General features: G+C 44.4%; 1 protein-coding gene across 5 annotated transcripts in view; it reads left to right on the top strand.

Moving 5' to 3' along the window:
- ncam1a (neural cell adhesion molecule 1a) overlaps positions 1 to 25,694 on the top strand; it is a 146,970-nt gene that overhangs the window by 104,442 nt on the left and 16,834 nt on the right. For 3 of the 5 annotated variants that reach the window (XM_086130667.1, XM_086130669.1, XM_086130671.1), the window contains exons 2-13: positions 2,469 to 2,543; positions 3,398 to 3,607; positions 3,687 to 3,830; positions 6,500 to 6,637; positions 6,745 to 6,862; positions 8,180 to 8,340; positions 8,739 to 8,881; positions 14,419 to 14,569; positions 15,971 to 16,155; positions 16,272 to 16,368; positions 18,068 to 18,235; positions 19,972 to 20,097. In XM_086130667.1, the coding sequence (XP_085986793.1) occupies positions 2,469 to 2,543; positions 3,398 to 3,607; positions 3,687 to 3,830; positions 6,500 to 6,637; positions 6,745 to 6,862; positions 8,180 to 8,340; positions 8,739 to 8,881; positions 14,419 to 14,569; positions 15,971 to 16,155; positions 16,272 to 16,368; positions 18,068 to 18,235; positions 19,972 to 20,097 (1,716 nt within the window). Of the gene's footprint in view, positions 1 to 2,468; positions 2,544 to 3,397; positions 3,608 to 3,686; positions 3,831 to 6,499; positions 6,638 to 6,744; positions 6,863 to 8,179; positions 8,341 to 8,738; positions 8,882 to 11,767; positions 11,798 to 14,418; positions 14,570 to 15,970; positions 16,156 to 16,271; positions 16,369 to 18,067; positions 18,236 to 19,971; positions 20,098 to 25,694 lie in introns of all 5 variants that reach the window. The other 2 variants (XM_086130666.1, XM_086130668.1) reach the window with 1 other exon arrangement.

The following is a 25,694-nucleotide window of genomic DNA, read 5'->3' as shown; positions in this document are numbered from 1 at the left end:
AAAATACTCCCAAGGCAGACGCTGCGCTACTTCTTCTTCCTCTTTTTCTTCGCAGTCGGAAGGTTTTGCTGTGGCAAGGTCGCAGGTGCGTGTTTCATGAACAGCTGAAAGCTTTTGATGAGCGCATCGGGCGAGCGCGGCGCTGTCGCCTCTGCCTTGGTGTTGTTGGCCCGGCGAAGACGAGGCGCGTTTGCTAGCGCCTGCTTGACCTCAAGATGTCATAAAAGTGAAAATGGAGCTAACCCACGCTGGCCTCCGGCAGACAGAAATTAGAGAATGCGGTGTTTACAACAGCGGTACCGATTCCAGTTGACCCCTCGTCTCAATTAATTGACGTTTGCGTCTTCGACTTGAAACAAACATCTTACTTAGTTCAGAGAATGGGAGCTGTAATTACTGTGCATAGAGTCAGAAGTGTTTATTATTCAACTGTGGTTGGTTGTGGTGCGTCTAATTGTGTGTGTGTGTGCGAACACACAATGTAACGTGACAAACATAAACTGTGGACGAAATACGGTCTGTATTGTTGTGTGGTGTGCTTATGCTGATGTTCAACTGTTCTCGCGGCATTCGATAAACAGCAGCCGTGTTGCATTTGAACGGTCTCCTTGCGTGCAAGTTTTGATTACGTTGTATTTCTCATTCTTCTCCAAGTGCTTGTCCGGTCTCTTGTCTCATAAATGACTTCCATTTTTCCATTGCCAGGAACATTGTAATATTGAACAATATTCTATATGTCAACCCGAGGCTTGTTTTTTTTTTTTAATACATCAGCATGTGCCGTGAAGCTTTTATTTGGGGGAAGCCTTTTACCTTTAGAACAATATTAAACAATATTTTATATGTCAACTTTTAATAAAACAAAAGGAAAAGGACGACACTTGAGAAACGTTGCAAATACAAGCGCATGACTTCAGCTCATTTAAACTGTGGGGCTAGCTTTGATGCAAAAAAACAAACAAACCCACAAAAAAACCCTACAGAGTCCCAATTAAAGTGTCGGCCAGTCCGTTGTCAGGCTATGTATTTCAATGATTTTATTGGTGGAAAAATAAATGCAGTGCCCCCGAAAACACTCCTCATATACACTGAAGTTGAGTGTATAAACGCCTACTATACAAATACCCCGATACCAGACCAGACTCTTATCTGACCATGTTTTATTTACTTCACAATTGTGGTACGGGGGGGGTGGAGTGGACCACATCCCACAATACAATGCTTCAGGAGCTGCTGAGCTCAAACACAGCAAGAAGCTTTTATATTTGCTTGGGTCGAGGTGGCGTTCATGTCTGTGCAAGCGAGTAACATAATAGACTTTGCAAGTGGACCGAGACCACTTCCTTGGCGAGGTCCCGGCCCCACTTGTTTATGTCTGCGGCGCAGTCTGGTCGCCGTGGTCGCGCTCGGCCAAACAAACTACTCCGAGGGACTAATGCGAGCCGCACTTGGATATCAGTCAATTAAATAAGGGCTCACATGATGAATGCTCTTTGATCGTAATTTCCTATACTACTACTATGCTACTTAGTATGCCGTGCGTAAGTTTCCACCCACCGAGTTACAATTTATGGGGCACTTTTAATGCAGTTTAACTGACAGAAGCATCGGGCGCCACTAATGATTTTAGACGTGGAAAATTGGGACATTTAGGGACATTCAGTGCTAAAAATGGCCTTGGAAATGTTCTTGCTAACCAAAACAACAGAATGTAAATCGTATATCGGAGGAATCAAATTGCGATGTGTTTTCGGGCGCAACAAGGCACGTTCGTCTCGGTCCGTCGCATTGACTGCACGTTTTCCGAGTCATTCCAAGTGTCGGGTGAACTGGTGATACATTTAAAACACGAGCGGTCTGGGAATGCTAATGCTAAAATGAATGCTAAGAGCAAAGCGACATCCGTGTCGTGACGCAAGATTGTCCCCGAATTATTCATCGCCACTGTCAAGTTGCCACTGTTTACTGCCAATGACCAATTTTAATCGTCAAGTATGTTTTTTGAGACGTTGGCTCGGAAGACGGACTTGCCCAGCGTGTCTGGGAAACTCGGGTTTGTTAGCTTCTCTGATGAGTAACAGCAATCAGTTCGAAAGCAATAACGGAAATGTCAATCGGAACAAACGATTTGCCATGGTAAAAACCATCATCCACTTGTTGCGGAATCGTTGGTGCAGACTCATTTGGAGTTTGATTGGAAACTTTGGATTTGGCCAATTGCTGTCCATCAGAGAAAAAGGGAAAGCGACAGCTATCAGGGACAAAGTCAAACAGACACCAGAACGTGGAAACGCAGCAGTGGCGATGATTGGGGAAAACGGGACCATTACTCTGATCCTCTTTCAGATCTGTTCATCCGCCTCTGTCTTCCTTCTTTTTTTTTTTTTTTTTTTTACTAACTGTGTGTACATTTTGTCCATCCCACGACCCTCCCCCCCCCCCCCCCTGCCCCGCTACCCCCTCAACAGCTGCCATCCAGGTGCAGGTCACTCCGACACACAGGGAGATCAGCGTGGGCGAGTCCAAGTTTTTCCTCTGCGAAGGTAAGCTAGCACCGGGATCTACAAGTACAGAAAAAGTAATCCGGTAAAAGTCGACTAAACTGAGTCATCTCCTGTAGTAGACGTTTAAAAAGTACAGACTATTGAAATGTGCTTGGGTCCAAAAAGTCAGTTGACTTGGGGGTTCCGCTTCATATTTTTCCAACTGCAATTGTTTAAATACCCAGTCATCCGCGACATGCTGCCAAAAACTCTTTGGTTCCGAGTGCCTGGTTACCAGTCAGGCATTTTACACCCAAGAGAACCCACCTGAGCCGCACGTGGTGCATTCCAATGCAACGTGGTTTTGTTCTTTCTCTACTGCGAGGACTTTTTTTCCAAATTCGAATCTTATAATTTGACCTCAACTGTTGCTGTTGGCTCCCGTGAAATATGTTCTATTCCCCCGCCTCCGACCTTTTGTTTCAAGAAGAAAAACGATTTTCACTCCAGTTTTCCAAAGCCCTTAAAATGCAGCCAGAGCATTCCATGCCCGAAAACCTTTCATTTGCGGCTTTCACGGAGAAGCGTAACAGTAGAGCCCCCCCCCCCCGTTTATTCACAGTTGCAGCTTCGACAACGTCAGCCCAATCGTTCACGTGACCAAAGCCGGCATTTTCGGTTCTTTTTCCGACGGACGAATCTAGGTTGACAGGTTGAGGCACAACCCCACCAGCGTCTAGGAAATTTAACACCTAAGACGCTCGCCACTTTCACACTGCGCCTCGCGAAAGTCAGGTTTTCTTCACCCATCCCTTTTCCTCAAAAAAATCTTCGGATCTAATCTAGCCGGCTAAACAGAAATCGACTTGAATGGAGCACGGATGCATGAAATAAACGTTGCGCCTTTTCTTCAGTGGTGGGAGACGCCAAAGACATCGACTGGTTCGCCCCCAACGGCGAAAAGATCTTGCCAAACAACCCCAACGTCCAAGTGAACCGCAACGACGAAACCACCTCCACCCTCACCATCTACCACGCCGACGTGGACGACGCCGGCATCTACAAGTGCGTGGCGAAGAGCGGCGACAAGGAGGCCCAAGCCACGGTGCAAGTCAAGATCTTTCGTAAGTGGAGCCGACTTCCGATTTTGTGTGGGACCAACCCGATCCTGCCTTGACACTTGGTCATTTTTTTCCCTTTCAGAAAAGATCACCTTTAAGAATGTTCCCAGTCCGCAAGAGTTCAACGAGGGCGATGATGCCGACATTATCTGCGATGTGGTCGGGTCGCCGGTCCCCTTCATCCTTTGGAAGCATAAAGGTGTCAGGATCCAGTCCAACAAAGACGGTGAGATGATCCCAATGAACATGTCTCAGAACATGGATGGATTTAAAACTTGAACAAAAGTTGGCTATTTTACGGCGAGGGATTGGGAAATTAAAGGGGTAGTCAACACCCAAATTTTCATCTTCAGGTACGACCGATCACGGCTGGCCTGTTTTCTGACCCTGAGTCATGATTGCTGATAGCTGTGATGTCATTTTTCGTCGACAAGTGGCAAAATGGCCGCCTCCTCAGATAGCTAAAAACGGGTGGATTTGGCTTACTCATAATGCACAAACGCAATATTAATCAGAATGCCGTGCTTAGACTACTTACTGAGGCGGTACTACTTCGGTTGAGGCGGCTGCGTCGGTTTTTGTTTGTCGTCAAAAGTCCAATTCGCAACCTGTTCAAGTTTATTCAGGACTCGCTGCTAAAACGGTAAACGAATAGCCAACAGAGATTTGGGTGCCAGTCCGAGCTCTGATTTACTAGTACCTCTTACCTTATGAGTGTCTGAATCATAATGCGCTCCACTCCTTCTGCGTGTAACAAAACGACAGCAAAACTCCAAAGCTTGACATTTAAAATCAATGAATCGCCTTTAAAGCTGTTGGAACAAGGAGACTTCTTTTTTCTATTGAAACTTTTTCTAGTGTCAAAAAAAGAAAAGATGCCTGAGGGAATATGCGGGTCGCCCGTCAACCTGAGCGGAAGCAAAAATCCAAAGTATTGTAAGACTTCCTCGCCCGTCGCTATGAAAGAAAAACCGAACGCATGCAGTCGGTTTGATAAGTCGCGGTTTGAGCGGGTCTCCCTACGGTTGCGGTGCCTTTATTGAAGGTGATTTTGTAGGAATCGAGCGGAAGTTCTGATAAGTCAAGTCGGATATGCGCGTCGTCACATTTCACAAGTCGAAAACACAGCAGGAAAGAAGCAAAAGAGGACGCAAAAGAAATACAAAAATACAGAGAAAAGCCTCAACGCCAGCTGGAAATGAGAGTGGTCCTTCCGCGCTGCGGCAGACTGTTGTCGATTTCCCGCAAGTCGGCCTCGGCCGGGTGCAGGTTGTGCATCTCAGGGAAGCGACGGCGATGTCCACGCGCATAAGCAGCACTTAGGCGATTCGTAACGATTTACTGTCAGGATGCGAAACGTTTGACGTCGGGTGTGCAACGGGCCCGCTGCGAGTCATCAATCCGCTGCCCCCGTGTTGGAACAAGACACGCTTGTCGGCCTTGGAAGATGCTGTTCATAAAAAGATAACATGTTCCTGGCCCGAGTTAAGGAAGATTCAAAGGGAAACGCGCCGGGTCCCTAAAAGCGGGGCTGTCTCAGCCTTTCGACTGACAAATGGAAGGATGGAAGGATTTGGTTTATGAAACGTCAACCACAGAACATATTGGAGTTGGTTGAGTGTTTGAAAAATGAGTCAGACTAGAGTTGTCACTTTATTTTTTTTTTTCCAGTACCGATACCACTATTAGAACTTGATTCTGGTGTTTCAACAGCCCGAGTGTAGCACCAATTACTGTCAAGGAAGACTTATTCAATGTCGGATTTTTAAGTATCGGTGGCTGGTATCGGATCCAAAAATGAAACTGCTGACTAAATTGTCCCCGCCTGATCCAATTCTAGAGCTAAATTTCTTCCAACGGGCTTCATCGAAGGGAAAAAAATGCTAATTTGAACTGGCACTGCTTTGCTTGTGGAATTTGTCCAAAATGCGAAAAAGGGACCACCTTTCTCGGCGAGTGGTCCCGAGAAAGGCTCGGCGAGTCGCTCGGACTGGGTGACGTGCGAGAAAGGCCGCCTGGTTTCACTTAGTGCAGCTCAGTCCATTACGTAGCGTTAATGGCCGCTTTAATCAGAAGCGGCAACAGGTTGTCAAGCCGCGCGTGGCGGCGAGACGCTCGCAGCTCGCAGCTCGCCCTTTTTTGAAAAGCGCTTCCTCGATTAGCTAGCATAATTGAGCCGTTTCAATTTGGCCTCGACCGCCTCCCGTTGAAGCGTTTAAAAGGCTTCTTTTTCTGCTTTGGAGGAGTAATTAAAGTTGGAATGTCGTTCTCCGCATGACTTTTTGCTTTTACAAAGACCAAAAGGCGTTTATTTCGCCTGAAGGTAAAAATTTGATTGCCCTTTTTTTTTTTTTTTTTTTTTTTTTTTTTTTTTTTTGGTGGCTCACACCGGAAACTAATGGGGAATATTACTATCCAATAAAATACATTGGAGCCTTTCTCCTCAGTTTCCTTTTTCTTTTTTTCAATGAAATGTATCACTATTTTCATTCATATGGGAAATTATAACAATTCAGTGGAAATTGAAAGATGGATGCCATTAACACATGTCGTAGACCACCTGTCATCTTGCATTTCCATTCCATTCTATTTGAGTTGAGGAATTTCAAACTGAATACACTTTTTTTATCACTAAAATTCTGGATTTTATTTTGTTGTGTGGCGGGGGCAATGGTGATATACACTGCTTTCCTTAAAGCAGCTTACTGGTGTTGTTGGGTTTTTTTCCCCCTCAATTTCCCCCCCCCCCCCCCAAAAAAAATCACCATACTTGTGTATGGACTGTTACTGAAACAACAACAACCAAAAAATAATAATCCTGATTTTTGTCGTTAGCAATGTTGTTCATTCACGCAGGAACTCTCAACGGCATTGTCGTCTTCCTTGCTGTTTCAGTGCGATACAACGTGATGGATAACGGCCACCTGCTGATTCGCGGCATCAAGAAGACGGACGAGGGCGCGTACAACTGCGAGGCGCGCGTCATGGAGACCGGCGAGATCAACTTCAAAATGATCAACGTCGTCGTTAACGGTGAGATTTTTCCGACCGTCGATCGCGCTCGGGAATCCGACTCCTGCGGTTGATGAGTTGATTTTTTTTTTTTTTTTTTTTTTTTTTTTGTCCGTGTGTGTTTTTAGTCCTTCCCACCATCCGTGCCAGGCAGTCCGAGGTCAACGCCACCGCCGACATGGGCGTCTCCATCCTCCTGGCCTGCGATGCCGACGGTTTCCCCGAACCCGCCGTCACATGGGCCTAGTATGTATGACCTTGAAGCACGTTAATTGAGCTAAGGAAGGAGATGCTGCTCTGTTGAGAAAGTTCGGAACCATCGATTTCTGAGGCCCCGTGGAGCTTTGAGGTTGCAAAACGGCACACAATGAACCAGTTTATGGTATCAGAAAATGTCACAGCGTGCTCGTAATAGAGTTCAGCAAGCCTCAGAAGTTAACCATTTCATGTCTGAACAATCGGGATTCATCTATTTGTGAACGTTTTTATTTTTTAAATGTCTTCGTCTTCCCTCGACTATTTGAAGAAATATGGTGTGTTCTAACAACACAGCCCACTCCAGAGCACAAAATAAGGCTTCTCTTTTTTCGGGAGCGCGAGTTGATGGATGTGCTCTCGCTCACCCTGTTTTCCACCTGATGTGTCGGGGATGATGATGATGAAGATGTCTCGGCCACAGGAGGGGTTGAGTTGGGAAGGCGAGGTACGTGCGCGGAAAACTGAGGGCCAAGCCATTTTTTTTCCCGAAGGCTGTTGGCAAGGCTGTCATGAAAGCGTCCAAACCCTTTTTTTTTTTTTTTTTAAAGCAGAAGCAGGTAAACACGCTCGAGCAGGGCTGGTGGTGTCTGACGATGGCGTCTTACCGCGTGTTGCCCAAAGAGCGGTGACGATTTGTCGTTTGAGGTCGACGCATCGCCGATCACCTTTTGGTATTAGCTAGCAAGCTAGCAGAGATGCCTCGAGCGAATGGGGATATTTAACGAAAAATTACAGCAGTGACAATAGTTTGGGAATTTGCGTTATAGTTTTAAATTCAGTTTGATTTTTTTTGTTTGTTTGTTTTAGGTTGAAATTTCATTTTATTCCCCCTCCACGAGTATATATCTATGCATTTCTTCTTCTAGCTTTGGCAACAGTTTGAACATGCATGACCAACACTGCTTGCTAGCAGCCTACTTAACTCATTCACTCCCAAAGACGTTTTTATACGTCTTTTCAGACTTGATCCAGAATTGGCTGGTCGTGAATGAGTTAAGCACTTAAGTTGATAAAATACTGTAACTGTATTTTAATTGGAAAAAAAATTGCTTTTCCTGTCAAACGGTGTCTTTTTTTTTTTTTTTTTTTTAGCCATGAATTAAGTACAAATAGTATTGTGGGGACGAGTGAGTGAGCCGCAGTCTTGATGTTGTCTTTTCCTGGCATGTCAAAATCAGCCTTCCACAAAATTGAATTTACAACGAAGCCAAGAGATCCATTCTCCGCCTTCCCTCGCGACAGGATGTCGGGTTTGCCTTTCTTATTCATCTCTTATTTTCTCACCCCCCACCCTCCGGTCGGCAGCAACAACGTCATCCTCGAGTCGGGCGATAAGTACAGTCTGAATGAGGACGGCTCCGAGCTGGTGATAAAAGATGTCATCAAAGTGGATGAAGGAGATTACACCTGCATCGCCAGGAACAAGGCAGGCGAGATGAGCCAGGAAGTCAGTCTCAATGTGTTTGGTAAGGGGAAAAAAAAAAGAGTTCACTTTTGTGCACCTGTGGAAAAGGGGAAATCTAGACACACACACACACTCGCACACACCCTCCCCCTTTTTCCATGTAATGTTTAAACAGCTTCTTTTTTACCCATTTATTGTGCCTTTTTTAAAACCTTTTTTTTTTTTAAACAATGTGCACTCCTGCCAGTGTGTGATCCCATCAGCAGCTTCCCGAGCCTTCAAGTGTCCATTGTTTATCTTTTAGCGGGAATGTCCTCGGTTCATTTGTGCCCACGGAAGCTGCAGAAAAACAGCCCTCATTAATTAAACGTTTGTCCACCAGCTGATGATCAATGAACATGAGATTCAAAGAAGACTGGAAAAGAATTATTGATGGATTTATTTTTATTTTCCACCCAGTGCAAGCTAAGATTACCTACCTGAACAACGAAACGGCGATAGAGTTTGACGATGAAGTCACGCTGACCTGCGAGGCCTCGGGTGACCCGACGCCCTCCATCTCGTGGAGCTTCCAAAACAGGATGTTCTCCGAAGGGGAGCAGGTAAGGTTGGAGAGCAAGGTGGGATGTGGAATGCGAATATGATGGTACGTGTGCTCAACAATGGAAGTTAGCAGCCTGTTGTCAAAAATGATACTTCAGAATAATTTGCGGACGCGAAACCAATACCATAACGCTTCACCCTAATGTGACATCAGTGCTAACGTTGCCATCAGAGTAGAGTGATGTTGTGATTCTACACTCGCCGTTAGGTACCACTAAAAAGCGGCAACAAATGATGATGGATTGAAACTGTTATCTGCCCGTGCAACGCAAACGGTTCCGCAAACAGCAGCGTTGGTGCGACAAGCTAACTAGCCAAAGTGCTCGCGTCAGCAATGACAAAAGATGTACACAAATTAAGATTATTGTCTAGCTAGCAGACCACTTCCTGTTTGTTTTTTTGAAGACGACGTATTGAATGGGTTTAACAACCGCATTACTGTATGTATTGAGTTACTGAATTCCTACATTTACAATTTAAATGTTTTGGGAAATCAGATTAGCAGTGTTGTAACTTGGCTAACTAGCTCACTATTACCCAACCAACAAACAAAGGGCTAAAGCGTCGCATGCTAGAATTATAATATCAACTACTCTTTCGGACAATAAAGTTGCATCCACTCCAGCAAGGCTCAAAGGTGACAGAAAGGTTTCCGAAATGCAAAAAGGTATTTGTTTGTCAGTGTCATATTGGCTTGTAGTTGGAACAATTCTATACATGCATTTAAAAAAACATTTAACCAAAGAAGAGGGGAAAAAAATCCATCTCCTCCTCCTTAAATGATAGTCAGACTACACATTTATTATTGAGGCCGTACGACTGCACGGCATCACAGTGAGCGATGTTAAACGCTGTATTGCCTGATTAAAACCGGAACCGCTGCCACTTGCGTCATTTGCTTAATGAAATTCTGCTCTTACACTATAATTTCCGAGCAGTTTAACCTCATAAAGAGTACAAGTAAGACTTTACTGCTTTTTAATCGCTCCTTTTAGAAGATAAAATTTGAAGAAATTGACATTGAAGAATAAAAAAACAAAATAAAAAACAGCCCTTGATGAGGATTAAAATATTGAGTCAGTTATTGCAGTGGTAAGAATACAGCGCGAAAACTAGAGGAGCCTTAGTGCCAGTTTATTCATGATTGACATGGTATCATTATCTGCCAAAAGAGAAACAAAATCAAAACTCAGAAGATGAGTGCATGCCAACCCAAGTAAATAAATCATCCGTTGCCCCCCCCCCCAAAAAAAAGTGTCTATTATTATCCCATGAAAGAAACTCATAATGTTGCGAAAATGAAGCTGTGTGGGTTTTGTCTACCGTCATCAAGTGACCGGGTGAGGGCAAGTGGGGTGCGGGGGGTCAATAAAAATCTTTTGAAACATTTATAGACCTGGATTGCCATAACAGAACCTTTTTCTCGTACCATTTTGACTTCTCGTAAAAATAACGAGGCGGGCTGGACTTTGAGGGGAAACTTGAACCACATCTCATCTGAAGAGTGCATGCCGACTGAGGTAATTAAATCTCCAGGGACAAGGATGGCTTGCCAGGGGGTCAGAGAGACGGTTGGTCAGTCTTGCTTCTTAAATGTCACCCCCCCCCCCCCCGCCCCAAAAGTCAGCATGTGAAATTTCTTTCAGTGTTTGAGACCGACACTTGACAGGTGCAATTTCTTTTTTTCCACTATGCACGCAGCCAACTCTAAATTAGCGTGAGTGCTGGAAATCTGCAGGCCACGCTCGCAGTGACGCAGGAAGTCGACGGGGGGGCGTCTGTCAGGAACTAATCTAAGCGGCACTTTTTTCCCCGCAGACACACATTTTTGGTGTAAGAGCACGCCACAGTATAATCTGCATTAAAAGGGTCATCGTTTTCAGCGCAGCAGTTTTTTTTGGGTGAATTTCTCTGGATGGTATGGTATGCTTTTATCGATTGTCTGTATAATGGTGAAACCTTGTTTATTTAGGTCTATTTCCTAACACGATTTCTTTTTTTTCTCCTTAATTTGTGTCTTTTGATTCCAATAAATTATGCTGAATTTTTAATCGGTGATACTACCAAAGAGGGACGTGCGAATACTAATGCCAGGTATCAGTCTTTGGTGGATATTTATTTTAAGTTATCGGGTACTCATAGACGTTGCTGATACCAACCCACCGATACTTGAGGGACCCAAAAATAATAATAAATCTGACATTGAGTAAGTCCTCCTCGGCAGTAGATGGCGCTATAGTAGAGCAGTTTGACTCGGTGACTACCCAAAGAGTAAATTCTCATACTGGTAACGGTCTGAAAAAAAAGTGTTTACAGCCATTGTTCATCTTCTTCCAGATGGGGTCGTATAAATATTTTTCATAAAAATATTAACTGTATTTTTTTTTTTTGCTTTACTGTTGCATTAGCAACGGTTAGAGGTACAGTCCACTGCCACTAGTGTAGAAATTGTAATTATCGTTACGACGGTATGAAGTGTCTCTGGGAGTCATGGCCATTTTTGGGGGCTTATCCCATTTGGCATCCTGGAAGTGTTTTTCAAACAAATATCAATTCAGTGTTTCTGATTTTGTTCATCTCCACTTTTATGTTCATATTTTGCAATACGTTTAATTTTGCAATATTGGGATAATAGCGGCCAGCATCATTTTGCTGACTATAAATAATCATGTGGTGCCATTTTTCACATTACATGACAAAGTTATTTCTTTATATTTTTTTAATTGCTTTGTTAAAAAGTGTTCAGCAATGCGGGACAAAAACCTGCTATCATATTTGTTTCCTCAAAATCATTGCTCTGTCTGTCCACCACCCCCCCCCCCCCCCCGTGTGACTCTCACAAAAGCCCCACAGTGTTGTTGTTTATGTGTGTTTGTCCTCTCCAGGCTTCGTGGACGCGACCCGACCAATACGAGGTATGGCGACTTAAAAAAAAAAAGTCGTAGATTTAACACGCTAGAGCACCCCCCACCCCCAAGTGTTTCCACCCAACCCACTTCAAGCGTGCGTGCTGATAGACGACCACTAACTGTGTTCACATTAGTCACGTGCCACGCTGAATGTCATCTCTTTTTTTGCTCCTTTCTTCGAGGATTTTAGTCTTTGCTTCTGCAACAGTCTGGTGGGGTAATTGAGGGGTTGACGCCCATCCATCGGCGTAAATGCTGCTGTGCCTTATGAAAACTCTTCCGAGCAGAAAGCTTTTCTGGCAAACCAGCCAACGCATTTTTCTTACACGGGAGAAGCCTCATGGGCATGACGAATTATTTGCAGTTGGTTGGAACAGAGCGTTCAAAAACATTCTTGGATGAGGAGCCACATGCTGCTTCACCAAGTCTAAAGATATGATTATTTCGAGTTTGGATAATCTGGTTCCAGATTTTTTTTTTGCTTGACGGAGAGCCTTTAGTTGGTTGCAATTGGTTCTTCCCCGGCTCGGTTCACCCATGGGCTTCAAAGTTACGTGGTCCTGGAATTTCTGTTGGCATCCAATTTTGCTTGCCTCGAATTAGAACGCTGTTAATTCCTCATCTGTCTTTGCCAAGTTTGTCAAAAACTTTTCTTCGTTTTTGTGGGAAAATGTTTTATTTATTGAAGGCAATGGATGCATGGAAATACAGGGGCATATATTTTTCTTTTGTGTCAGCTTTTAGCCCAAGGGCGAGTAAACATTTGGGCCAATGAGAACTGCCATTTTGCAGGCGAGTGATTTAAAGTTTTATGGCTGCAATAAAATCTGGGGGATTTATATCTTGGTGATTTATATGGAAATGATGACTTCGTCTGGATGCTTTTTTTTTTTCAATAGAAATTGTGGGTTTCCTCAGATTTTAGTTGATTCTAAACATCTATCAAATCTAAACAATATTTCATGAAAGATGAGGAATAACATTCACTTACGCTAACATGGAGATGTGCTAGCATCAAACATAAGGCGCTACTTAACTTCGGAGTCATCTATCAAACTCTGAACCACACTTCGTGGGGATGTTTTTGTGCACATTGTCCGAATCAAGGTTACGTTTATTGGACTGTTGTAGTTAGTCTGTAGTATTTATTTTCGGTCCCAGTTTGGCATTTTTAGACCACTGGCTAGCCAAGTAGATTTAGACATCAAAGCTTGCCCTTTGCCAGTAGATTAGTGGAGATACTGAAAGTGTCTTGACCTTTACAGTCTGCACTGTTCTCGCTGTGTTCTTATCTCGACAGGGTAGAGAGGGCACGCTTGGTTTTAAATCCTGACGTTTTCAATCCGTCGGTGCTCAGGACTTTCCGAAAACGGCCATTATAATTAGAAGAACTGTAACCCTGTCGGATCGTTAGCGGTACCACCACGGAAAATCACCTATTGATTCACGCGCTCTCATCGACGGTTTTGGCATTGATCGAGCCTGATCTTTAGCTAGGGCGGCTGATAGCGCTGCTCCGCGACCGAACGCGTCTACCGGATCATCAATCAAAGGCTGCCAGCGAGCGTTGTCGTAAAGTCCCCGACAGCCTCGTCAAGCGAGTGGGCCATGTGTTGAAAGGGACACTCAAAGTCGACCAGGGGCTGATCGTAGCAACCTACCTGCCTGGCGCTGTCATTATCGTCGGCAGCATTCATATACGCCCTAATCATAAGTGTGGACATTAAAAACCACAAGATAATCCGTCGGGATCGTCTTTTATAGCTGGGCCTTTGCTGAATTTGAGCAGAAGGTGGGGAAAAAAAAGCTCAAATTCAATTAGCTGTTTGTGGTAAGTAGCTAATAGCTTAGCTAGCTGCTAAGGACTCAAAATGGTGGAGGTGGAATAATATTCAGTGTACTGTATGTGTGTCAGCAACAATGGAGAGCTCAGCGGCACAAAAACAGGGCACACCATGACAATTAAAAACAAGCTAACGGAGGGCAGCAAACGGGATGAAGTCGGATTTTTTTCCATCAACACAAATGAATTGTTTTAATTATGCAAGGGCGGATTTGGACCAAAATGAAAGCTAATGTTGATTGAGTAATGGAAGGCGTAAGAATGATGTCCCTTGTCAGGCCGAATGTTTGCCTGCACTAAATGATCGTTTGTCACGTTTCCTTTTTTTTTGTTTGTTTGTTTGTTCGTGTGTGTATCAGATCCATTGATGTCCAAGAAGTAACACTTAAATAATAACTGCCAATAAAAATAGTTTCAACTATCAACATACCACAAACTGATACCAACACCGTTATCTATCTCATTTTTAAAGTATTCAAGTTGCAAATCAAAGTGTGACAGATGAATCCATTTGAATACAATTGAAGACTTTAATCCATCCATCCGTCAACCAGAAAGAAGCTCACCAACTAACAATTTCACAGAGAAATAGAAAAATGATTAATTTGTGTTCACTGCACTGAATTTTCAGCAGGATTCTTTCTAACAGATGCCACCTTTAACTTCTGGCATTTCTTTCTTTCCAGGGAAATGGTTATTCCGCCCCGGTTTCCGATGTCAACAGAATGGTTGCACGGTGTTGCCTTTCACAATTTGTTTTTTCTTCGTTTCTTCTCGTCCGTAGAGCCACGACAGAAACATCGTCGTCCGCAGCCACGCCCGGGTGTCGTCCCTCCTCTTGAAAAATGTCGACTTCACGTACGCCGGACAGTACCTGTGCACCGCCAGCAACTCCATCGGTCAGGACAACCAGCCTGTGTACCTGGAGGTTCGCTGTAAGTCCCCCCCTGACCTTCCAATTCTGGACTCATTTCAGCTGGGAGGCATCTACCAGTCGCAAGCCTTTGCCGAGCTTCCTCGTGGTTGTTTCCGCTTCGGCTCCTCCGATTTCACGTGTGACAAAAGACCAAGCGCCAATGTATATCAGCTCCAAAGTTTCGATCGGCTTTCCATTCCGTTTCCGTCACTTCACCAGTCACACTCCTCAGCCCACCCTCGTGAAACATTCATGGATTATTATCCCGGAGAGGAGCGAGAATGCAATTGATTTCGGATAACACGAGCGCGAAATATAGCCGAGGCTAAAAACGAAATCGATACCTGCTTCTTTTTCAGCAGTCACAACCCTCAACCGATTTCCCATGTGTTGAGGGATTCTCCAATGGCCGTGTGGCACAAAAACACTCTTGATCCTCACCCTAGACAAGATCTTTTAAGTGTCTCGGTTCTCTCGAAGCAGGACACCTTCTTACATAACTGCCTCTGAAAACTTTCCCTGGTTGTTGTTCAGTCGTAAAGCAAGAACTCGCCTCGCTAAAAAAGAAATGAGATGAATATCAATTTCGGGCAACAGCAGACTGCCAGGAATGATCTTTGGTCAACGTCACTGAGAGCTGCATGCGGGTACGAATGCCTCAAATATCATGCTGGACTGAGTATAGACGCTGACATTCTTTAACTGTGATTCCTCATCAATTCGGAATCTTCCGTGATAAGCTAGCGCTAAATCGAGTTTGACAGCATCCAGGCAACTTTTCAGGGTTTTGTTGTTTTGTTGGGTTATCCCCCCCCCCCCCCCCCCCGCCCCCACACCTCAACTATTGTTGTTTGCACCAGTTGGCAGACAAATCAATAAGGCTCGCAAACGTCTCACTGAGATCAACCAAGCGTTTCTTTTTCCAGTCAGGAGAAAGCTCAAGCCCGTTGGCCTTTATTTAAACTTCAGCTCACCATGTGACTCGCATGTCAAACCCTTTGCCACGCAGGTGAGCGCACGCCCATTCCCTGATGTGACAAACTTGTCGAAATAATGCCCTTCGTTTTAAATGGATGGCGGGTTTAAAAAAAAAAAAAAAAGTGGCACTTCTCAGCTTTAACGGCATTAATAAACATTCATTTGGCGAATGGCTTTTCAGTCTGGTAACCATAAAAAACACTGCCGGGTGCCTTGAGGGAAAGGGAAAAATGTGCAATAAAAGACTCAGCATGCTCACGTTTACCTGACCGAACTCCACTCACCCTGCGGATTTTTCACGAAAAGAATAATTGGAGCGTAATAGTTTCTTTATATACCAGAGCGCTCATTTGCATTTCCCGGAGAACTGAAGCTTTCTTATCAAGAATCAAACGTCTCCGGGTAAGCCGCTAACCATGTAGCCGCGGCGTAACGTTTGCAGACGCGCCAAAAATTCTCGGAGTGGTGGCGGTGTACACGTGGGAGGGAAACCCGGCCAATATCAGCTGCGAGGTGGAGGCCCACCCCGGGGCTTCTGTCACCTGGTTCCGAGACGGCCTCCAGGTACCCTCTGTCAACACCACCAATGTGAAGATCTACAGCAAGCAGAGCAACAGCTACCTCCAGGTGAAGGCTTTCGGACAACATCTTCGTTGTTCGGTGACATTTCCAAAGTCAGATTTTTTTTTTTTTTAATTTTAGATTTTGATTTTTTTTTTTTTTTTTTTAATGGGTCTGTTCAGGTTTCCCCGGAATCTCAGAGCGACTTTGGGAGCTACAACTGCACGGCAACCAATGCGATGGGAACAGAGTCTAAGGAGTTTCTCCTCATCCAAGCAGGTTTGTTTGTTTGTTTGTTTTTTCCATCACTCGACAAGCGAGGTTTTGGTTTCGAGGGGTTCTGACTTTGACATTTGCTTGCTTAGTGCTCATGTTACTTTTATCCAACTCTTGAGATTTACTTTCGTAGTCTGAAAATATACCTGCAAGTTAAATGAAAACCGGCGTGGAAACCTTTTGCCCGAAGTCCAACTAGCTATTACCCTGACATGACACAGATACGGAACAGGGCTATGAAGTTGACCCAGAGATGTTCCTGCCTTTAGTGGTCTTATCAGAACGATGACACAGCCTGTGTTGTAATAGTTTTTTTTTTCTTTTTTTTTGCAACGCTGGGATCAGGGTTTGAATTTTAACGCCTGTACCACGGCCTACAAATCTTTTCAAATGGAACCATGACGGCACGGCGTTTTGACCCAGTCATTTTTTTTTTGTTTCTGGAGGGGAGTAGCAGGTCTTAACTGAGGTCGGACGCCGTCTGCGAAGCATCTTGTGAAGCCGGGACTGCTGTGTGATGTTTTACAACTGGGATCACCGTGTTGATGTTCTGTACAGTCACAAGCGACACAGGACCGGAAATATAAAGTCCCACCCAGTTATACCTCCGAGGTAGTATTTCGCAATGCCAGGACCGGGATTTCTCTGTTGCTGGACCATCTGCGAACGGGACCGTGAAGTTGATAGTACAGGTCTTCCGTTCCGTTGATGCATCGGTTTTCTGATGTTATTGACATCACATAAGCAGTATTGAATGTGGAAAGATGGATGGCACGCGGTGCGACGCTGATTAGATTTTCCCCGATAAAATGCAACACCGCAAAGGACAGGTTCATAAACGGCGAGGATAAATGGAAACGCGATACATTGCGATGATGCTACAATTGGAAATAACACCGGGACGCTGGCTGTGATGGATCGACCGTGGCTGAGCTCCGCCTTGAAAATGTTCCTGCGGGGGGAGGCCATTGCGGATCCCGGCCTCGCACGGTGAAGTCGGATTTTTCCGTGGTAAAATCATTAGTTGCCGAGGCGCAACGGACGACCCGCCTACCACGTATCCATTTCTATTCTTCATGAGCTGCTCAGGGATGCCCAAAAGAAGTAAATAGATAAAAGATGCCTTTTAAAGAAACAATTTTGAGATCCAGCCTGAGGCGAAACGTCGCGGTCAAGGTGGAAGAGGAACATTTTGCATCACAAACCAGCCGGTCGCATCTCATTAGCAGAGGCAATTTCAGATGGGATTGGGGCGTGGGAGGGTGAAGTTGACCCTGCAATTTTACAACTGTGGAGGTCAAATTAAAAGCCCCTTTTACACCGGCTGTAAAATCTGGATTTTTTTTTTCTTTCCGATTTTTTTTCCCCATGTAGCTAATGTGTATAAATGGCTCCTTGCTCACCATGCATACCACCACCCACATGTTCCATTCCGGCAGTTTTAACCTCTTGTTCCCAAAACCTGCACCACTTTAGGTCGATCTTTTCAATTTTACACTCCAAACGACACTGCAACAAATAATTACATACACTTAATTCATCCCAGTGTCTTTAAAATATTAGTTAGCGATACTGTCCATGACTGTACCTGTTTTTAGCCTGTTTGCAACCTTTTATTCATATAGTGTCTGCAGAAATTTTGCCAAATCTACTGTATGATTTGTTGGACGTGTTTTTTTGGGGGGGTTTTTTTGCATTGCAGAAGTGCCATCATCGCCAGAGATCCAACGCGTGGAGCCTTTCTCCAGCTCAGCTGTGGTGGAGTTTGACGAGCCCGACTCTTTCGGAGGCGTACCCATCATCAAATATCTGGTAGAATGGCGCTTGGATGGCCACGGCTGGACTGGAAAGGAGTACGAGGCCACAGAAGGTGAAACAATGAAGCATTTATTGAGGGATTCTTCTACGTGCCACGAGAGAGAGCCACACTTTTGAGAATCACTGCTAGCAAGACGCGTATTTTCTCAACTACGGTCAGTCAGAACCCGATGGAAGCTGCGCCGCCAATACTCCCAACACTTCCCCTTCCGTCAACTTTTTGCGGATAAACAAAAATGATGGTTCTTTGACGTGACAGAAGGAGGAGCAGATAACACTTGAGCCATCGCCGCGAGCTAATCCAAACACGACAGTGTTGCGCGCAGCCCGACGTCTGGCCGAGAGCGAGGCTGAGATGACAGTCGGCTCGGGCCCCGGATAATAGCCCCGTCCCGCCGCGACGCGGTGGCGCTGGCATATCTGGATGTTTCCTGTCCCGTTTGCCGCATGGGGCGTATCTGTCAGCGGCTTTGCTTGCTGGCTGCTGTCATCTCACGGCCCGAGAGCCACCTGTCATGTAAACCAATGCGCTAAGCAAAAAAAATAATAATAATATTAAAAAAAAAAACAACAACACAAGCTCTCCGAGGGATGCGCTTTGCATTTGGCTGTGCGCACGCGCTCAACATTCTTTGGTAAACATTCTTTGCAGAAACAACAGAAATTGCCCACAATATGGCCAAAAAACGCCTAACCGAGTCCCCTTTAATTAAATCGATAAAGCCCCGGTTGGTGCTTAACAGTAATGACATCATAAAATTCACTGTGGGTGAATAAAAGGCTGACCGAAACAGACATAAAAATCAAGCGTTACGAAAACCCAAGACCTGCATTTTCTTTCATTCTCGTCACCTCCCTCGATGTCGTATTTCATCCAATAACAGTTTGTCATTTATTTGAAAAAATAAATGCCTCGCCTTTACCAAAAGAGACACCGCCTCCCTTTTCCTAAAAGGAAAGAAATTCCACTTATGTCACCACACAGACATTAAAGTGTCAAGCCCATTGAAAACCTGTTGCCAGCCAAAACGGCAATTCCGAGCAAAACACGTCAAGTCATGTGGATGAACTCGTGTGGCGTCTTGACGCAATGACATACACTTACCACCGGACCACCTGTCGCTAACCCAAATAGCAGCACCAACGGAAGCACATCATAACTCGCCCGTTTCAACTCTGTTGCTAACCTAAACAGCAGCACCTAAAGTCTTGTTGGACGTTGTGTGCCTCCATATTTGTTTACCGGGCGACTCAAACCGTCTTCACTTTTGTGAGCTTCCAGTGGGGTTTACTGTCGGTCCTCAGCTGGCTCGGTGAGACAAAGCAGGACTGCCATCACGTGTTTAAAAGAAGTACTTCCACATCGAAAAAGGCCTGGAGAGGCATTATTTACAAAAAACAAAACAAAATGCGCCGTTTTAACATATTTGCATCGACGGCGTCCATCAAACCTGAGATGGATTTCCTGCCTACCGGTCTCATTTTGTATACAGCTCTTGCATCGCATAGCCTAAGATATTGATACTTAGTGGTTTGTTTTGTGACTCACTCAAACTTCCCGAAAGTCAAAATCATCCTTGCCTCAAGGCAGACTTTATTGAATACGGCATAAACAAACACTCTCTTGACTGTAACTTGCGAGCTGATTGATGCTCAATCTTCCGATGTAAATAATGTCGATGTGATCATCTAATCTTTGGAACTTGTTCCTGCGGGCAAAGAAACGCCATCGAATTAAACAGGCTCTTAACGGCTTTGTAAAAAGACGCATTTTTCTCCCCTCGCCAGACTTGACCAGCATCACCATCGTGGGCCTGACGCCGGACACCATCTACGAGGTCAAGATGTCCGCCGTCAACGGCAAAGGCGAAAGCGAGAGCAGCGCGGCCGTCAAGTTCAAGACCGGACCGATCCGTACGTACCCGTCCTCCGTTTGACATCCCCCCCACTGCTCGTTTTGGAAACTTGTTGGCGACGTGGCGCCGCTGATCGCGAGCGTTGACAAAAACAACTCTTTGAATAAAGGCTTTTGAAAATGTCGTCAAGCTTTGAGCATACCCGACATTGAATTTAAAAGCCGGCATCAAGGATGTTATTATCCACAAGGGCAAAATCAAAACACATGATGCGAGGTTTCGTCGTCCCCTTCGCGGTGTTGGCGACGAGCCTTTTGATGACATTTCCGATCAATTATTTGATAAGGTTGTGCTGTCGGTTAATATCTGCATCGCAAGACTACTTTTTTTTTTCTTTCTTGCAAGCCAAATGAAACAAAGTGAAACACATCCGGTTTACTGGTTGACCCGTCTGGTTTTTTTGTTGTTGCCGTGACCACGGTGAATTTGCATATTTACAAAGCGCAGAGACAACGCTGATTAAAGTCGCCAGCGCGAACACGAACATGTGATGCGCAATTGTGGCGTGACTACAAGTCGGCGTGAAATGTTTCGGGTAGATGACGCAAGCGGGCCACCAATTAGCGTGCGGCGTCTATTAGCATGATAGCCGTTATTTGAGAAAATTATGTTTCTTTCCTCTCGTGCGATGGTTCTCAAATTTTTTTTAACGCCCCGTAACATCGTCATCACCAGCAACAAGGAAGTTAAATACAACTGAGCTGTACTTAGGCAGCGCTTCTTTTGCGTAGCGCGAGTGCTACGTGCGCTACACATTGAGAATCGCTGCTCGCATGAGTCCAAAAATGCTAAACGCTAAGAACTCCGTTCATAATTTGTCTTGATGGTGGCTATTCGGTAATCTGTTCTCTGATTAGCGGGCGCTAACACGTCATATCAAGACCTCACACATACACCCACGCACGCTTCTTTCAACATATTGATCCAGGACTTGAGTTTTCCCAGGCCCCCTTCCGAAGCGCTCATAAATAAATCTCGGACTCTTTGTTTTAAATCCATAGCAGCCCCCCCCCCCCCACACCCATCCGTCTGTTCTTCCTATAGGCTCTTCTCCTCGACACCTTGCTTACTTTATGAGATTTTTCCCACCACTTCACGCTCATGCGGATTAAAATAAAGCCTCTCGCGGCTCCAAGTTCTCCTCCCAAGGCATCGTTTGGGACTTTTCTTACATGTCATTTTCATTGTCTCTGTTTCTTCTTTTTGTTTGTTTGTGTGCATCTCTTTCACGGCGGGTTTCCATCTGTTGTGTTTTCCATCGGATCTCTCAGGCCTTTCTTTCACACGTAAGTTTCCTTTGTCCGGTCCTGTCGGCTTTCTTTTCCCCTTCCCATCCAAAACACGCTTTTTGACAGAGCGAACTCCAAGACATCACTTCCAATTTTTTTTTTTCCAGATGGCATTCCGTTCCATTTCTTTAAAGGTTTGTTAAGCAGTGGGGTAGATTAAATCTGTATTTTAGCTTCCCTTTAGCATTCCCTCCCCCACCTTAACATTTTTCTCTGTCCAGTAAATTGCAAATTCAGCTCGTTCGTGTCGAGCGAGGTCGTTAAATGAGGTACACGCAACTGGGAACCTAGGTGTATTATCCTAAGGAAATCAATGAGGTACTTACCGGTCGTAATGTTCAAGGTTGGACATCTTTGCATTTGAATCTCCCCCGTAAGGATTATTCTATAAAGAGCTCCAAGTCCTGCAAATCTTGCTTGTTAGCGCTCATAGGAGTGCACTTTTATTTTTCATCCTTTTCATGTTATGTTTATACTTATGAGATGCACATTTCATTGGATCGTAGCTCCAATTGGGATGGGACAGAAAGCGGCCTAGTTTTTAGCAACCCCTGCTAAGAGTTGCAAATGCGTCTTGTAAAAAATGCAAAAGATGATTTTTGTTGTATAGGTTTGGTCGCTATGGATAATTTGCAAAAAGAGGTTGCAATTATTGGTATACATACGGTGTATTTGAACAGTGTCGTAGTTGTCGTCTCGCTGCTGTATCAATTGAGATGGACCCTTTTGAAGACTTGCGCTAACATGCTAATAGATGCTATAAAAATGTAAGATTCTGTGTGGCAGTATAGCAACTAGACAAAGCAATCAGCATGTTCCACCATCTTTCAAAATCTTCCACCAGCGTCATCGGAGGCTCCGCCCCTTATTGTCACCACCAGTATGGCCCTTAGTGAGTATGCCACCATGCTCGCCATTGCCGTCGCTAACTTGCTTGCCGTTGGTGTGGGGAGCTATCGCTAGCATCGTACAGCATACCCAAATGGACGAGCTTAGTGGCGGATTTACTAACCGCATTGAAATTGATGTCTTTCGTGTGACGAGTTGTGGAATACTCCTGCAGTGATCATAACATCTGGAATGCATCGGACTCAAAGTAACGTTTGTAACTCCAATGGGGGCCAAAAATGTTACCGATTCCCTGTCTTTTTTTTTTTTGTAAGCGGTTGATAAAAGCGGCAGTAGTTTTCAGTTCGCTGACACACAGACAGTCAACAGATGAGCCAATTTGAACTCTTGTTGCTAACCAAAACATCCATAACCACAGAGGCATGACAAAATTGTGTGTCCATGTCAATGTTCGAGGAAGTCTCGCTTCTTAATTTGTTTCAATCGCCGCTTGGAATATAGCGCTAATATTTTTATTCAGTCCAAAAACAAACCAAATTAAATGCCTATCAGACACTTCCCCCTCTCTCCCGTTGAGTAAATAAACGCCTCCCGGGTCTGTTATTCTAGTCGACGAATAGATGTGTGAAATCTGCTGACTTTTCACCTTTTCTTTGGCTTTGCATCTTCCAAAGAGGAGATTCAGTGGCAGGGCCAATTACAAATGAATGTTATGCTCAAAGGTTTGTGACGAGAGAAATGTCACTGGTGCAATTCGTGGCCAGTGGGGCCTAATAAGTGGATGGCATTAACGAATGATGATGATGATGGAAGGAGGTGGGATGCCTGAACGGAATTCTGTCAGCATCAATGTGTCGATGATGACTGCCACGACGTTAGGGACCCTAAAGTAACAATTACCTCAACAAAAATAACACTTCCCTACTACTGCTTACTTTCTCTGTGACTGTAGTCTAGAAATGGGTTTCAGAATTCACATTTAACACAAGTATGTCTCTAACTTCATGTTAGTCACAAACGATCATTGTCGTCACACTTTACAGAGCAATTACACGGAAGAGACTGGAAGCTGTTTAATGCGCCTCCCAGTTGGAGTTGTCAGTCCAACTCAACATAAAACAAAGTCGTGTATCACAGAAGATATATATTTGTGTCTGCATGTCTGTATTATGCTGCCCCCTGGTGGCCGAGTCTCTCACACCAGAGGGAGCCAGAATGAATCAAGGGTTGTGTCCAAATTCACAGACTGGCTCCTCTAAAAAGCCGCATTTTTTTCGTTCGCATGGTGTCACTTCTGGCGCGACTCCGACCGCACGCGGTGTCCAAATTTGCCGCGGTTTATGCGGTACACGAAGGCTAGATGAGGAGGAGCCTTTGAAGGTGGCAAAGGACCCAGCCTGCGAATTGTCTTATATATATTATAATAAGTAATTTATTTATTCCAGCTAAAAAAAATTATCATAAAACATTTTGTGTTGTTTTAAGTAACATTTAAACTCTCATTTATTATTTGTGTTGAAAAGAATCTGCTGGGGTTTTTTTGTTTGTTCATTACATGTGTGCAACATTGTTTTCTATTTATTTTACGTTCACATTTTCATCATTTCCAAAAATGTTTCCTTTTTTTTGTACCCTCCCCTCATGCTCCGCCCCCATATTTACTCCCGTCGGCCAATCGTGTGATTGTGCGTCATGTGACTTTGACTCGTGGCTGATGATGTCGACATCGCCGGCCAACAGAAGGTAACTTTTGCTCACTATTTTGCAGACAAATGACTGTTCACGAGCACGATCTCTGCGGAAGTCATTTTGTAACACGACATCCATTATTAAGACATCGCTCATGCCAATGACTTCCACCCTAATCTGTTATGGCGACTCCAATTCATACTCGAAATGACTCTCGGTCGACTAACGTTAAAGATTAACTCATTCAGGACCAAGTCTGAAAAGACGTTTAAAAACGTCTTTGGGAGTGAATGAGTTAATGCCAATGCGCATTCTCATAGGCGATCACATTTTTTTTGTCACAGCGGGACTGTTTTTGGGAGAGAGAATATGACCTTGACAAGGTGCAATTTTAATTTAATTTCCTGACATTCTCTTCATTTTGAGTCGAATTTGATTGGATGGTCAGTGACATGAACTGCTGCATGCAAGTCGATGCCGTCTCCCTCTTCTACCACTTCCTGTTCTTTTGATTCTCACAGGAAGTTCCGTGTGTGCATGTGTCATCACTGTCATGTCTTATCCATCCCCGTCATCACCTCACCAGAATCCAAAAGACAATTTTTTCAGGGGTGGTGAGCCATGAATTTTTTTAATCTAATGTTTGGAAACACTTAGTATAGCCTCTCTATGTACTGTTTGTCCCGTGAACCCAGTTTTGCATCGCGAACAAATGTTTGATATAAAAATAAATAAATAAATAAAAAAGAGGCTTTGAGCTGTTTAATTCGGCCGCCAGATAAAGTTTACTGGCAAACTAAACGTAAATGAAAGCGAATTACATGTGGCGTATCCAAAACAACCATGCAACTTTGCTTTAGTGCCCATCAGCTTCATGTTAACACATGCAGTTGGGAACTCCATAGACGAGCTAACAAATGGCATCTATGTGCTTATATCACTTTTAGGGATGGATATTTAAGTGTCATTTTTGTTTTTTTTGATTGGCTGGAACCGATTAACGGCAATTGCATTGATTTCAGTGGGCAAAGATGACCCTAAAAGCTGAAACGACGATGTGGAAATGCAGCACTAGAAATGTTAGCATAGTACCGTTTTGTCCAGTTATCTACATGCTATATCCACAAAGGATTACCTGTGTATATTATTAGGTATGTGTTATGTTATTTTTTTTTAGGGCTCTAACCCACGTTCATGAATGTATGCTTTAAAACGAGTACCCACGGTATAATTTACACATTGCCCCAAGCAGCCCTAAACTTTGCAGCCTGCATGGAGTTTTGTTTTTTTTTCCTCCTCTTCTTTTTTTTTTTTTTTTTTTTTGTCTCTCACAACCTTCGTCCATCTGTTTGAGCCTCAGAGGAAAAACAACAATAAAAGAAGCGAACCGCAACATTGCTTACGGACAACAATGCTGTCTGCCTGCCACCTTCTTCTTTTTTTTTCTCTTTCCCCTAATCTTCACTTGGAACTGCACTCGTCAGACTAACTTGGAATGTACATCGTGAAACACAATCTTAACCATTTTCTGTTGTCTGTTGACTAAACGCCACAGGCCAACATTCAAGTACGCATCAAATATCAGGTGGAGGGGTTGCCACACAGGATATTTCAAGTGAGATTGAGTCTTTTATGTAACCGTGGAGCCAAGACGTGTATTCATAATTAACGAGCGTCTTCCACCGTGCGTGGTCAACAAACAGCAAACCGACCCAACTTCCTTCGCATTAATCTCCATCGACGGCCGGAAGCTCATTATCCAGCAATC

Source organism: Hippocampus guttulatus, chromosome 15, assembly GCF_054856545.1.
Source record: "Hippocampus guttulatus isolate MCC_2025c chromosome 15, RoL_Hgut_1.0, whole genome shotgun sequence".
NCBI classification, from domain to species: Eukaryota; Metazoa; Chordata; class Actinopteri; order Syngnathiformes; family Syngnathidae; genus Hippocampus; species Hippocampus guttulatus.
This window is presented reverse-complemented; position numbering and strand designations above follow the sequence as displayed.